General features: G+C 46.8%; 1 protein-coding gene across 1 annotated transcript in view; it reads right to left on the bottom strand.

The window, feature by feature from the left end:
- Positions 1 to 15,008, bottom strand: part of LOC142590651 (uncharacterized) — an 85,494-nt gene that overhangs the window by 32,643 nt on the left and 37,843 nt on the right. Inside the window, exon 2 of the mRNA XM_075703031.1 lies at positions 9,158 to 9,442. Within this exon, the coding sequence (XP_075559146.1) occupies positions 9,158 to 9,442 (285 nt within the window). The remainder of the gene's footprint in view (positions 1 to 9,157; positions 9,443 to 15,008) is intronic.

Here is a 15,008-nt window from a genome sequence, read left to right as displayed (position 1 = left end):
ACAAGATTTACAATGCCACGGAAGAATTAAAATTTGTTTGCTTCAAGCATACATAGCAGGAAGAGATTTCAAGCAAATATTACAGGAGAAACTTGCCACAGCACAGCCAGCAGAAGAGCGAGTAACGAAGCTGTATCAACGTAGAAATGAAATAAGCTCATTAGTGTCAACAACTGCCTGGGAAGAATTGGGGATGAGTTAATGGAGAATACTTTAGTAAGTTGCGATTCGCTGATGATATTGCCTGGCTTAGTAACTCAGGGGACAAATTGTAATGTATGCTCACCGGCCTGAAGAGGCAAAGCAGAAGGGTGGGTCTGAAAATTAATCTGCTCAGCTCCGCACAATGATCGTACACCAACGGAACCCCACCGCGTTGGAGGTGCGTCGCATCAAAGCTACCACCACGGTTATCGTCCTGTTCGACGGACTGAGGGTGCCAAACATTGTCATGCGCGGAGAGGGCATGCTGCCCTGCTCTCTATACAAAAGGCAAGTTGACGTGTGCTACAGTTGTGGGGAACTGGGCCACGGGGACGATGCATGTCCGATCCCGAGTGTGAAGAAGTGCAGGGGATGCAGCGCCGCGTCCCCCACTGAAGGCCACTAGTGTCATGCGAAATGCGGGGGCCCTCACCCAATGGCTGATCGTAAGCGCGAGCAACGCTTCCAAACGCCGTATGTCGTCAGGCAGAGACGACGAAGGCACCGGCGGAAAAAAAATTGGAGGACGCTTAAGCTTCGCCTTCAAGAGTGGAACGCGACAGCGTTCCCGTCGACCCGCCAAGGGGTGTAAGACAATGGGCTACGGCGCAGCGACTACGCGCCCTGCATCGGACACGGTGAGCGTCGAGCAACGCAGCGTTCGGCGCGACAACGAAATGTGCGCCTGAGCAAGCGACGCACGCCTGAGCCTTAGAAACAGCTCGTTTCTAAGGCAACACCGCGTTCACTAGAGGCGCTTTTGTACCGCTTTGAAGCATCGAACTCGTGTCTCAGTGGTAACGTCTCCATCTCACACTCCGGAGACCCTGGTTCGATTCCCACCCAGCCCATCTTGCAAGTTGTTTTTTATTCATGAAGTGCCTGCTGGGATTTATCACTCACGGCCAACGCCGCCGACGCCGACGACACCGGCTTTTCTGCGACACGAGCTCCTTAACGCTGTCGCGTTAAAACCGGCGACGCCAAGAGGGGCGCCAACGCGGCACACGAGGTGAGCCAGTCACTGACGTCAGCGCTACGGAAGAGGAGTTCTTCGAGGGGGCGTTCCCGCTAGCGCGGGCTTTCCCACTCCAGAACGCGTTCCCGCTCACGCGGGCGCTCTGTGCAAAGAGGGCGCTTTCAATCTAGGGACCGCTCCAAGTCCAAGGTGCGCATCCCAGGAGGTCCCACCTGGGCCGACAAAGTGAAACAGACGAAGCTGACGGGCCGGGCGCAACACGCCGCCGCACAGGAGAGCGAGCGGGCGCGCACGATCCCATGATCGCGCAGTTGAACCAAAACGCCAGTCTCAAGGAGGAAATCTAGAGAATGAAGGCCAACTTTGAGGCCTTCCGAAACGCCAGCGCTGTCCAAGCGGCCGCGGCCAGGCAAACGTCTACGGAAGAAGGGGCCACAGCAAGGGCGGTCAAGCGCAGAGTCATTCAAATAGTTGACTGGAACGCCTTCCGCAAGAGAAGGAAGGACGATCACAAGAATACGAGTCGTTTGCAGACCTCGTAGCGCAGCTCAAGGACGTAGCTGCGGTCACCAAGACCGTCAAAACGGACCTCAAGCTCGACCGCATACACACTCGATTGGCTCACCTGCTCGAAACAAAGAATTCCCTCACGCTCAGATGGAATGAATGTATAGTTTTTATTGGCGCAAGTGCCAGATATGACCAAAGAGCGCCAGGTCCGCGGTGATGAGTTTGCAATGTAGGTATGAGTTCTATGAAGTTGGTGTGGCGTGGCTGTAAAGGGGCCTTAAAAATAGTCGCTCTAGAGTGCGTAAAATCTATCTGTAATAAGCTGATGTCGATTACAAATGACGTGTTCTTGAGCATTAAAATCCATCGTAAAAGAATGATGCAAATTAGAAGATATATGAGATGGTAAAATTACCTGGAGCACTGCTGCCTTGCCAGAGCCCTTGAAACACAAGGGCCTAGAGGCATGTGCTATACGAAGGAGCTATCACAGCGGCATCCTCTGAAGAGAGGAGATGCTACGAACATGTGGGGGCTAACAACATACAACACAACATCTTTCAGAAAAACTTAGGACTGCGTTGGTGTCAAATAGCGGTTCTGGGCCGAGTAACATTACTGGATGAAGGGGGGATGTGCTGCCGGTATGTAGGGGAAAATGTTTCTCTCAGATTCGGCTGCCCGACACTCCAGGAGGACGTGGGGGACGGTGAGCCTCTCCCCGCATCTACCGCAGGTTGGAGGATCATTTTCAGTGAGTAAAAAGTTATGCGTGCCAAATGTGTGTCCTATCCTGAGGCGACAGAATAGGACATCTGTTCGCCGCGATTTTGTTACGGAGGGCCAAGAACCTAACTGTGGCGTTATCGCGTGCAGTTTGTTATTTACTTCTGCGTCCCACATACGTTGCCAGTGGTTTCGCAGTTTCCTTCTCAAGAAAGACTTCAGGTCTGTGACAGGGACCGAAGCAGTAGGATTGACTGCATGCAATGAAATTGATGTGGCCATCTGGTCCGCTTGAACGTTACCCTCGATGCCCCTATGTCCAGGCACCCAGCATATAATCACATGTTGGTTAGATATATATATGTTTTACACAGGACGGAGTAGAGTTCATTAATTACCGGATTTTTGTGGTTACAGAATGACATCAAAGCCTTCGCAAGACTAAGTATATATAACTGATTTCTGGAGTTTTCATTTCTTTATATGTTTTACAACCGACAATAGTGCGTAGGCCTCAGCCGTAAAGATACTAGTTTCCCGATGCAGCACATCGGATTCCGAGAAGGATGGACCTACGGCTGCATAGGACACCCTGTCGTGTGACTTCGATGCTTCTGTGTAGAACTCCCTGCAGGAGTGTTTGTACTGGAGTTCCCGGAAATGCATTTGGATTTCAGTCTCTGGAGCGTGTTTTGTAACTTGCGTGAAAGATATATCGCATTGTATCAGCTGCCACTCCCAAGGAGGTAGCAGCTTGGCTGGATGCATTAGGCGAAGGTCGAGGAGTGCGACATGCATTTCATGACTAAGCTCCCTCACACGCAGCGAGAAAGGCTGTCTTACGGAGGGACGATTACGAAAGAGTGTAGCATATGTCATATCGTTAACAGTATTAAAACACGGATGTTGAGGATTAGGGTGGACTTTCAGAAAATATGTTTGGCTGATGTATGTTCTCTGCAGATGAAGTGACCACTCATTTGATTCTACATACGAACTTTGTATGGGACTTATTCTGAAAGCGCCAGTGGCCAGTCGTATTCCTAGATGGTGGACTGGGTCAAGCATCTTTAGCGCGCTAGGGGCGGCAGAGTGATAAATCACGGCACCATAGTCCAATCGTGATCGAATGAGGCTCTTGTAGAGATTCATTAAACACTTTCTGTCACTATCCCATGTAGTCTGGGCAAGAAGTTTCATTATGTTCATTGTTTTTAGACATTTTTCTTTAAGAAGTTTAATGTGTGGGACGAAAGTAAGCCTGTAGTCAAGTATAACACCTAGAAATTTGTGCTCTTTGTTTACAGGTATGTGTTGTCCTAACAGTTCTAAGCAAGGATCTGGGATCAGGCCTCTCTTTCTTGTAAAAAGAATACAAGAACTTTTGTCAGGATTGATCTTAAATCCATTTTTGTCCGCCCACTTTGACACTTTGTTCAGGCCATGCTGTACCTGTCTCTCGCACACTGCAAGGTTACAGGATTTGAAAGCTATTTGAATGTCATCCACATAGACCGAATAAAAGATGACCGGTGGTAATGAAGCACGAAGCGTGTTCAACTTCACGATAAAGAGCGTGCAGCTGAGCACGCCTCGTTGGGGTACACCCGTTTCTTGCGTAAAAAGACGTGAAAGTATATTGCCGACTTTTACCCGGAAGGTACGATTGGACAGATAGTTTTCTATTGGGTTTAGCATATTACCATGTATGCGCATTTCTGACAAGTCTCTGAAGATTCCGTAACGCCACGTTGTGTCGTACGCTTTCTCCATATCGAGGAATATGGATAAGAAAAACTGTTTGTGTACAAATGCGTCCCGGATATTTCCTTCAATACGTACAAGATGATCAGTTGTGGAGCACCCTTCTCTGAAGCCACACTGATAGGGATCAAGCATTTTGCTCAGTTCAAGGAAGTGAATGAGTCGCCGATTAATCTTTTTTTTTTCAAATACCTTACAAAGGCAACTTGTGAGGGCTATCAGGTGGTAGCTTGCCACTGAGGAAGGACCTTTGCCTTGTTTCAAAACAGGGACCACAATGGCTTCTTTCCATGCACTTGGAAGGTATCCTACAGCCCAAATGGTGTTGAAAAGTGCGAGTAATGTAACTTGGGTGTCATTGTGTAAGTTTTTGATCATTTCATACATGATTCTGTCAGATCCCGGTGCAGAGGTCTTGCATGCGCTCAAGGCAGCTCTCGACTCGGCAATACTAAAAGGACGGTTGTAAGGCTTATTCTCTCGACTTTTTCTTGTGAATGGCTTACGTTCTTCTATTTGTTTTATTTGAGAGAAGATTGTAAATAATTGGTTGAACTTGACACGCTCTCAAAATGCTCCCCAAGTGAATCTGCCTGGTCTTGCAGGGTATGGCCTTTTGTGTTTACCAAAGGGAGGAAGTATGTTTGTCGTCCTCTTATCCTATTAACCCTGTTCCAGGCTTTGGCCTCATCTGTATACCAGTTGATACCCAATAAAAACTTCTGCCAACTCTCTCTTCTGGCCTGTCGGCGCGTTCTCCTGCCTTCAGATTTTACTTTTTTAATGTTAATAAGATTCTCCAAAGTGGGGGAGGCGCGTAGCAACCCCGACTCTTTGCTTTGTTTCTTACGAGCGATCCTACATTCGTCGTTCCACCACGTGACGCGCCGTTTGCATGCCAAGCCACTTCAGATATGCATTTAGATGCGGCAGCTATTATGAAGACTGTAAAATACTCTACAGCCGCATCAATTCCTAACAAAGACATGTCAGCCCATGAGATACTAATAAGAGTTAGGAATTTCTCCCAGTCGGCTGTATCGATCTTCCACCTAGGAGCCTGTGGTGGATATTCGTTTTCTTTAGATGTTCTTAGCAGTATAGAGAAGTGAGAGGTGTTGGTAACTTCCCATTCAAGTTCAGGCAGTATAGACGGGGAACTATGCTAAGATCTATCGAAGAACAGGTTCTGTTTGCAAGAGAGTAATATGTGGGTTCCTTCTTATTCAACAAACACGCACCAGAAGAAAAAGGGAACTGTTCAACAAGACGTCCTCGCGCATCTATACGGGGGTCGCCCCACAAGTAGTTGTGTGCATTGAAATCGCCAAGAACAACATAGGGTTCTGGCAATTCATCTATAAAGGACTGAAATTCATGTTTGCTTAGTTTGTAATGTGCGGGTATATAAAGCGAGCAAATAGTGATAAGTTTGTTTAGCAGAACAACTCGAACCGCCACTGCTTCAAGGACCGTTCGTAGCTGTAAACGTTGACACGCTATGCTTTCTTGAATTACAATTGCAACACCGCCCGATGATGCGATGGCATCATCGCGATCTTTGCGAAAAGTAACATACTGTCGAAGAAAGTTTGTGTGTTTGGATGTTAAGTGTGTTTCCTGTAAACACAGCACTTTTGGATTGTGTTTGTGGATGAGTTCTTGCACATCATCAAGGTTTCTAAGAAGACCTCTGTCGTTCCATTGAATGATCTGTGTATCCATATTTAAAGTAAACTGGTGTTGTGTATACAGAAAGAGAAGTTATGCCTTAGTTTACAGAGTTCTTTCCAGGCCCTCTAACGGGGATGTGGCGCTTTTTGGAACGTTCGAGAGAACCTCGCCGCACCTTAGGCGCTTGGTGCGCCGTGAGGATAGGTGTAGTGTCCATTGCCTCCTGTGAGGCGCCGGACACGCGCTGTTGCGAGCGAGAAGTTTCCTGAGAGAGCCTTGCCTCGGAGGGCAATGCCTCTGCGCCCACCAGACCGGATGTCGATGGGGCTGCCAGCCCATCTTGGAAGTTGCTTTTTATTTATGAAGTGCCTGCCGTGATTTATCGCTCACGGCCAACGCCGCGGACGCCGACACCGACGACACCGGCTTTTCTGCGACACGAGCTCCTTAACGCTATCGCGTTAATATATAAAATGAAGAGCAATGGACCCAGGACGCTGCCCTGGGGAACACCTGAAGTGACTGGTAGATATCCCGTGTTGTGATCGTCAACGGAAACATAATGTTGGCGATTATCCAGATAGTCTGTAATCCAAGTAATTATGATGTCCGGAAGGTTAATGTTCCTTAATTTTAAAATTAGCTTTTTGTGAATTACCCTATCGAATGCTTTACTGAAGTCTAAAAACACTGCATCAATTTGACCGTTGGCATCTAAAGCTTTAGTAATTGAATCAATTATTGTTACTAATTGTGTGGTAGTGGAATAACCTTTTCTGAAGCCTTGTTGAGCACTTGTTAGTATGCAGTGTTCATCTAAGAATTCATTAATGCGAGTTGCAATTATGTGCTCGAAAAGTTTGCAGCAAGATGACGTTAATGATATGGGGCGGTAATTCTCGAGCAATAATCGATCGCCTTTCTTAAAGACCGGAACAACTCGAGCCATATTCCAATCCTCAGGCAATTTCGCGCTTAACAAAGATGCTCTGAATAATACCACTAAGAACTTGGCAACAGTTTCGGCGTATCGCCTAAGAAACACATTCGGGAGGTTGTCAGGGCCAGGAGTTGTTTTGGTTTTTAAATTGAGCAGCATAGACACAATGCCATGGTAAGATATAAAGTTCGCCTCATGCTCTTCAAACCCTGCAGAACTCAAAGATGGGCCTGATTGTGCACGGGAGAATACGCTATGAAAATAATAGTTAAAATGTTGTGCAATGACATTTAAGTCGTTAATAATGGTTCCATTAACTGCAATTTCCATAATAGCCTTCTTGCTATTGCCAAGGTATCCCCAAAACTTATCCGGTGCGTTTTTTATAATGTTCGGTAATGTTGTGGAAAAATAAAAATTTTTTTAATTGCGCACGACGCATGACAGCTTGTTTTGGAGTTCCGTGATAACGATCATGCGTGGATGCTTCTTTTTTATTCGTTTGATTTTGCGCTTTAGTTGTACTATTCCACGCGTCATCCAAGGCGTACTTTTATTGACTTTCTTAGTTTTAGTGAGTATGAATATATCTATGCAATGCCTGCACATTGTAACAAACGTGGCCCAAAGTGCAGACACATCACTACCATTATCTGCAAAGCGCGTAAGACAAGTTTCCATGTAGTCAACTATGCTGGCGCCATCCGCTCTGGTGTAATCTTTAAAAGATTTGGTATTGTTAGTTTTAGGAACGGTAGTTTTGACAATGGGCAAGGAAAGTGCAATAAGGTAATGGTCAGATAAGCCATCTTCGATTGACACGGTATGCTCGGAAAAGGTTCGGTTTAAAAAAATAACATCTAATATAGAACGTGAGGACCCTTGCACACGCGTGGGTTGATTAACCACCTGAATAAGATCATGTGTTAGCATAATGTCAAAAATAATGTTAGCATTTGCATCAGCCTTATTGTTTGCTTGGAGGAGCTCCCAGTTGACACCAGGCAAGTTAAGATCGCAGATCAAAAAATTTTTCTTATTTTGATACAGAGACATGTGCTCTTTAAGTTTATTCAAGTAGTCTGGTGTAGCATCGGGCGGTCTATAAAATGCGAACAGCACAAAGGATTGACCCCAGCACGATAACTTAACCCATAGGTACTCTAGTTCGGGAGTATCACCGATAAGCGTGGCTCCGATTTGATTTTTAACTAGAACCGCTATACCTCCACCTCTGCGCAGTCTATCCTTACGAAATACTTTGTAATTGGGAGGAAAAACAAGTTCATTTGTTATATCGCTGCGCAACCAGGTTTCCGTTATGACTGCGATGTGCGGATCGTGTTGTAGCAAGTGAATTTCTAGGAATCTGTCTTGTTCACCACGCTACGAGCATTAAGATTCACGATACGCAGACGTTTGTCCTTAGCTGAAACTGAATTGCTGTGGATGGCAGGTTGGAAGATTTCTAAACATGAAAGTTCTGAAACATTGTCTGGATCATCGGCGACGCTCGTGCCTATTTCTGCGCTTGCGCGTGACGGCGGGTCGTTGGGCGGTATGGTTTTTCTGCGTCGTTTTTTTTAACAGGTATTCTTTCATTTTTTTCCTCGCTCCAAATATAAGCTGTACTATTGATGTATAATTTATCAAAAGCTAAGGAAACTTTATCACCCTTCTCGCGGTTTTCTTTCGCACTTGCCCACAGCTTCCTTCTAACTTCTCGAACTTTTCGCGAATAGTCTTCACTTATTGATATAGTAGTGTTCTTCAGTTTGTGGCATTGTTTAAAAATTAACGCCATGTCTCTTGTGTCGAACAATCTCAATATGACAGGTCGTTTCTTATTCGCGGACAAACGACCTAATCTATGTATTCGTTCAATAGCTATCGGGTTAAATTTGAGAAGTTCTTGGAAGATACCTTTATTTACAGCTGTTTCCAGTGATTCGCCGTTTTCACTCTCTGGTTCTGTTAGGCCAAAAATAATCAAATTAGGTTTTCTACTGTGGTTCTCCAATTCGTCTATTTTCTTTTCAAGGGTCAAAACAACTTCGTTAATATGTGAAAGCCGGTTTTGGCATAAAGTGACCTTGTCTTCAAGTTTCGATAAAGCGTCAACCTTTTTTTCAATATCAACCAGGCGGTTTTCTTTGATATCCTTAATATCAGATGCGATTTCCTTAAGTTGTTTCAAGATTTGAGCAACTTCGGGCCCGGGGTTAGTTTCAATGTCCCCTCCTAAAAGCAGCAACTTCCGGAGGCAAAAAAACATCAAGCAAGCAACACAGCCATGGGCACGGCAGCACAACTAGAAAAGGATCGCTTGAACGGTAACACTTGCCGTAATCCTTCCTCACCTGCACAAAGAAAAGCAGAGGATTGGACCGCATTCTTTCGGTGCCACCGTGCCCAGTGGTCGCGTATTCCAAAAGGTGGCCCTTTATACTTGTTCCGCACAGTGTCGTCACTTGCAGAGGCGGCGTGGCGCCCTCTGCGCTTGCTGTTGTTGTATGATGAGGTGGTCTGATGGGTGGCAGCAGAAACTGATCAGTAGCTTGATGGTAGATGAGATCGCCGTGCTTGTACGTAGTGGCCGTGACCACGTTGTGATCCAGGCAGAATGCAGTGCACAGGAGGCAGAACTGCACAAAGAAAAGCAGAGGATTGGACCACATTCTTTCGGTGCCACCGTGCCCAGTCTTCTGACATTGACAACATTCTGCTCACTGAAGCCCTCCAAGAGCTCAGCCTCTGTCAGCTGGAGCAAATCATCATCAGAGACAACGCCGCGGGTGGAGTTAAGAGTGCGGTGTGGAGTTACTGTCAATGGAACATCCCCAAGTGACACTAGACTGGGCCACTTTTCGTATTGTTTCTGATCATGCAGCTCTAACAGGAGATCACCAGTTGACAGCCTTGATACCTTGTAGCCTGGACCAAGGACATCAGTTAAGGACTTGGAAACTAGAAAAGGGTAGATATTTCGTACTTGCTTATCGGATTTTTCTGAGTGAATGACATGGTATCGTGGGAAGTTCGGTCTTTGACGTCCAAAGAACTGGAAAACATCTTCGGTGCGCCCTCTTTTCTGAGAGCGATCGGGAAGGCGAGGAAATGAACTAGCCATCATCATCATCATCAGCCTGGTTACGCTCACTGCAGGGCAAAGACATCTCCCATACTTCTCCAACAACCCCGGTCATGTACTATTTGTGGTCATGTCGTCCCTGCAAACTTCTTTATCTCATCCGCCCACCTAACTTTCTGCCGCCCCCTGCTACGCTTCCCTTCCCTTGGAATCCAGTCCGTAACCCAATGACCATCGGTTATCTTCCCACTTCATTACATGTCCTGCCCATGCCCATTTCTTTTTCTTGATTTCAACTAAGATGTCATTAACTCAAGTTTGTTCCCTCACCCAATCTGCTCTTTTCTTATCCCTTAACGTTACACCTATCATTCTTCTTTCTATAGCTCGTTGCGTCGTCCTCAAATTGAGTAGAACCCTTTTCGTAAGCCTCCAGGTTTCTGCCCCGTAGGTGAGTACTGGTAAGACACAGCTATAATACACTTTTCTCTTGAGGGATAATGGCAACCTGCTGTTCATGATCTGAGAATGCCTGCCAAACGCACCCCAGCCCATTCTTATTCTTCTGATTATTTCCGTCTCATGATCCGTATCCGCCGTCACTACCTGCCCTAAGTAGATGTATTCCCTTACCACTTCCAGTGCCTCGCTACCTATTGTAAATTGCTGTTCTCTTTCGAGACTCTTAAACATTACTTTAGTTTCCTGCAGATTAATTTTTAGACCCACTCTTCTGCTTTGCCTCTCCAGATAATTGAGCATGCATTGCAATTGGTCCCCTGAGTTACTAAGCAATAATAATATAATAATATTTGGGGTTTTACGTGCCAAAACCACTTTCTGATTATGAGGCACGCCGTAGTGGAGGACTCCGGAAATTTCGACCACCTGGGGTTCTTTAACGTGCACCTAAATCTAAGCACACGGGTGTTTTCGCATTTCGCCCCCATCGAAATGCGGCCGCCGTGGCCGGGATTCGATCCCGCGACCTCGTGCTCAGCAGCCCAACACCATAGCCACTGAGCAACCACGGCGGGTGTTACTAAGCAAGGCAATATCATCAGCGAATCGAAAGTTACTAAGGTATTCTCCATTAACTCTTATCCCCAATTCTTCCCAATCCAGGTCTCTGAATACCTCCTGTAAACACGTTGTGAATAGCATTGGAGAGATCGTATCTCCCTGCCTGACGCCTTTCTTTATTGGGATTTTGTTGCTTTCTTTATGGAGGACTATGGTGGCTGTGGAGCCGCTATAGATATCTTTCAGTATTTTTACATACGGCTCGTCTACACCCTGGTTCCGTAATGCCTCCATGACTGCTGAGGTTTCGACAGAATCAAACGCTTTCTCGTAATGAATGATAGCTATATATAAGGGTTGGTTATATTATATAAGGGTTATAGAGAAATGTGCGGAACTAGACATAGACAAATTTAATTTTCGGCAATAACGCTAGCCACCCAGCGTGGAACCCTACAAGGGGACGCTACAGGGACTGAAAGACAGGTCCTGCAAACGCCAGCTGTATGTTATCACTATAACCAAATATGAGATAACCTAGATTGGCTGTTCACACAAGGTTAACCCTTGCTGCCTGGAAAAATTGGAAGTAAGCGGAAGCTAGGAGAAGACAGGAAAGATAAAAAGTGAGAGAAAGACGAAGGCTGGAGGCAGAGAGAGACAGGAAAGGCAATTACCGATTTCCCCCGGGTGGGTCAGTCCAGGGGTGCCGTCTATGTGAAGCAGAGGCCAAAGAGGTGAGTTGCCTCCGCCGGGGGGCCTTAAAGGTCCAAACACCCAGCATCGGCTCAACCTCCAGGATCCCCCGTTCCCCAGACACGGCTAAGCCGCGCGCGGCTACACGCGGGAGGGTCCAACCCTCGTGTGCTCGGGTACGTGGTGTCGCAACACACCAAACGCCTGCTGACGCAGACGACCCTGCGGGGGCCCAGATGGAACATCTTGAAGGGGCAGCGCGAAAAAACGACGACAGAAGGCAGGAACACACAGGACAGCGCTGAACTCACAACTAACTTTATTCGAAGGCATACATACACTTAAGTACACAACCCATAGCCACGTGCTCTCCCATCCATGGCGTCATATCAGTGCGCAGGCAAAAAAAAACAAAAAACACGCGAAACTATTTAATCTAATACTACGTTATGGAGCTGCTTAAAAATTCAAATTCACTATCATGCAAATTTATCGATGGCATGCTTACACAGCGCGACCCTTTTTTTCTGATATAGAAGGCCTCAATAATCTCCCTCGTAATCTGATTTTTGTGCGTGAAAAATATTGTGGTGTCTTTATATATTGGAGTGCACCCATGCTCAGAGCAATGCCGCGCGACATGCGAGTAGGCATTACCCGTTAGTGAGCGCCTATGTTCAGACAATCTAATATTAAGGCAACGACCTGTTTGACCGATATATGCGTGACCGCAGGAAAATGGAAGTTCGTACACAACTCCCATTCTACAGCGCACAAACGGGGACAAATGCTTAACAGTACAGCCTTTCCCAGCATGAGTGGAGGCAGCCTGGGCCAATTTCCTATCGATCTTACCACAAATTTTGATCAACTTGTTAGGGGCAGAAAAAACAACCTTTATATCAAATCTGCCTGCTACATTCCTGAGATTATGGGATAGTTTATGCACATATGGAATTACAACCAGTTTTTTCTTCTTGTCAGCAGGCTCTGGATTATTTATTCTTGAGGGGGCTCCCAATTTCACACGTTCAACCAGTTTCTGTACTGTCATGCGGATAGCATCCTCTCGAAAACCTGCCGCTCTCAAACGCTCCAGTTGTGTTAAGAAACTTTTAGACGTCTTGTGAAAACACGATTTTGAAAGTGCGGAAAATAAAACCGAAAACGCAATGCCGTTTTTTACAACCTTGGAATGTGCGGAGTGAAAATTTAAAATTGGTTTTTCTGACCTTGGGCAATACATCCAGCACACATGCGTATCAGTTAAGTTGAGCCTCGTATCTAAAAATTGTAATTCGTTCTTATCCGGCACTTCATGTGTGAAAACTAGTCCTGAGCCACATTTGTGGAATTTTGTGAACATTTGTGAAACGGCATTGCGTTTTCGGTTTTATTTTCCGCACTTTCAAAATCGTGTTTTCACAAGACGTCTAAAAGTTTCTTAACACAACTGGAGCGTTTGAGAGCGGCAGGTTTTCGAGAGGATGCTATCCGCATGACAGTACAGAAACTGGTTAAACGTGTGAAATTGGGAGCCCCCTCAAGAATAAATAATCCAGAGCTTGCTGACAAGAAGAAAAAACTGGTTGTAATTCCATATGTGCATAAACTATCCCATAATCTCAGGAATGTAGCAGGCAAATTTGATATAAAGGTTGTTTTTTCTGCCCCTAACAAGTTGATCAAAATTTGTGGTAAGATCGATAGGAAATTGGCCCAGGCTGCCTCCACTCATGCTGGGAAAGGCTGTACTGTTAAGCATTTGTCCCCGTTTGTGCGCTGTAGAATGGGAGTTGTGTACGAACTTCCATTTTCCTGCGGTCACGCATATATCGGTCAAACAGGTCGTTGCCTTAATATTAGATTGTCTGAACATAGGCGCTCACTAACGGGTAATGCCTACTCGCATGTCGCGCGGCATTGCTCTGAGCATGGGTGCACTCCAATATATAAAGACACCACAATACTTTTCACGCACAAAAATCAGATTACGAGGGAGATTATTGAGGCCTTCTATATCAGAAAAAGGGTCGCGCTGTGTAAGCATGCCATCGATAAATTTGCATGATAGTGAATTTGAATTTTTAAGCAGCTCCATAACGTAGTATTAGATTAAATAGTTTCGCGTGTTTTTTGTTTTTTTTGCCTGCGCACTGATATGACGCCATGGATGGGAGAGCACGTGGCTATGGGTTGTGTACTTAAGTGTATGTATGCCTTCGAATAAAGTTAGTTGTGAGTTCAGCGCTGTCCTGTGTGTTCCTGCCTTCTGTCGTCGTTTTTTCGCGCTGCCCCTTCAAGATGTTGAACCAGTACCAACTCGCCCAAATGTCGATCCTTGCCCAGATGGAAGACGCAGAAGCTGAATCGCAAGCACCGGAGGATGATCGCGGCCCTCAACCGCGAGATCGAATCGCACTGCAAAGAGCTCCGCCAGCAGAAATGGAACGAAGTATGCGCGTCAGTCGACGGCCAGATGCGCGCGGGAGGCAAGTGGAACCTCCTCAAGCAGTTATTCGACGACACGCAGTCCGAGAAACCACACTTTGGCCACCGATAGGCTGGTCCAAAAGCTCAACAGCGAAGGCGCATCTACGAACGAAGTGATGGACGAAGTCGCTCGTCGCTACCTCCCCATCGGGCAGTCAGGGCCGGAAGATTACCCGGCCTATGGCGGCAAGGCAGCCGAGGAGATTGACGCCCCCTTCTCCGTCTCGGAAGTCAGAGCCGCCCTTCAAGGCCTCAACGGAAGATCGGCGCACCCGGGCCGGATGGAATCTCGAACAGACTCCTTCCAAATTTGGACGACGGCTCGATCGAACTGCTCACCAAAAAAATGAACGAGGTCTGGGAGGCCGGCATCGTACCGGTGCCTGGGAGGAAGCCACGGTGATCCTAATTCCGAAGCCGGTCAAGACACCAGCCATAGACAGTCTGCGACCGATTTCGCTGACGTCTTGCGTGGGGAATGTGGCGGAGCATGTCATCCACAACAGAACATCAAGGCATGTCGAGGAACGACACCTCCTCCTGCCGAATATGGTCGGCTTCAGACCCTCGCTGTCCACTCAAGAGGTCATGCTACTGATCATGCGCCAGATAGTCGACGTGGTCACGAGAGATGTCCGAGGCATCTTGGCGCTGGACATCACCAAGGCCTTCGACACGGTCAAACACAAATACGTCCTCGACTCTGTGACCAGACTGAACCTCGGCGAACGCTTTCACGCGTACGTGAGCTCTTTCCTCAGGGATTACAAGGCCACGATCAATTTGGGTCAGATCTCGGACCGATACGGCTCTGGAAGCCTGCGTCAAGCCGCAGGGTGCGGTGTTATCCCCACTGCTCAACATCACCATGAGAGACCTATCAGTTCGACTCGACCGAATCGGGGGCG

This window comes from Dermacentor variabilis, chromosome 8, assembly GCF_050947875.1.
Source record: "Dermacentor variabilis isolate Ectoservices chromosome 8, ASM5094787v1, whole genome shotgun sequence".
NCBI lineage: Eukaryota > Metazoa > Arthropoda > Arachnida > Ixodida > Ixodidae > Dermacentor > Dermacentor variabilis.
The sequence above is the reverse complement of the archived record's forward strand: the minus strand, read 5'-3'. Positions and strand labels throughout refer to the sequence as shown.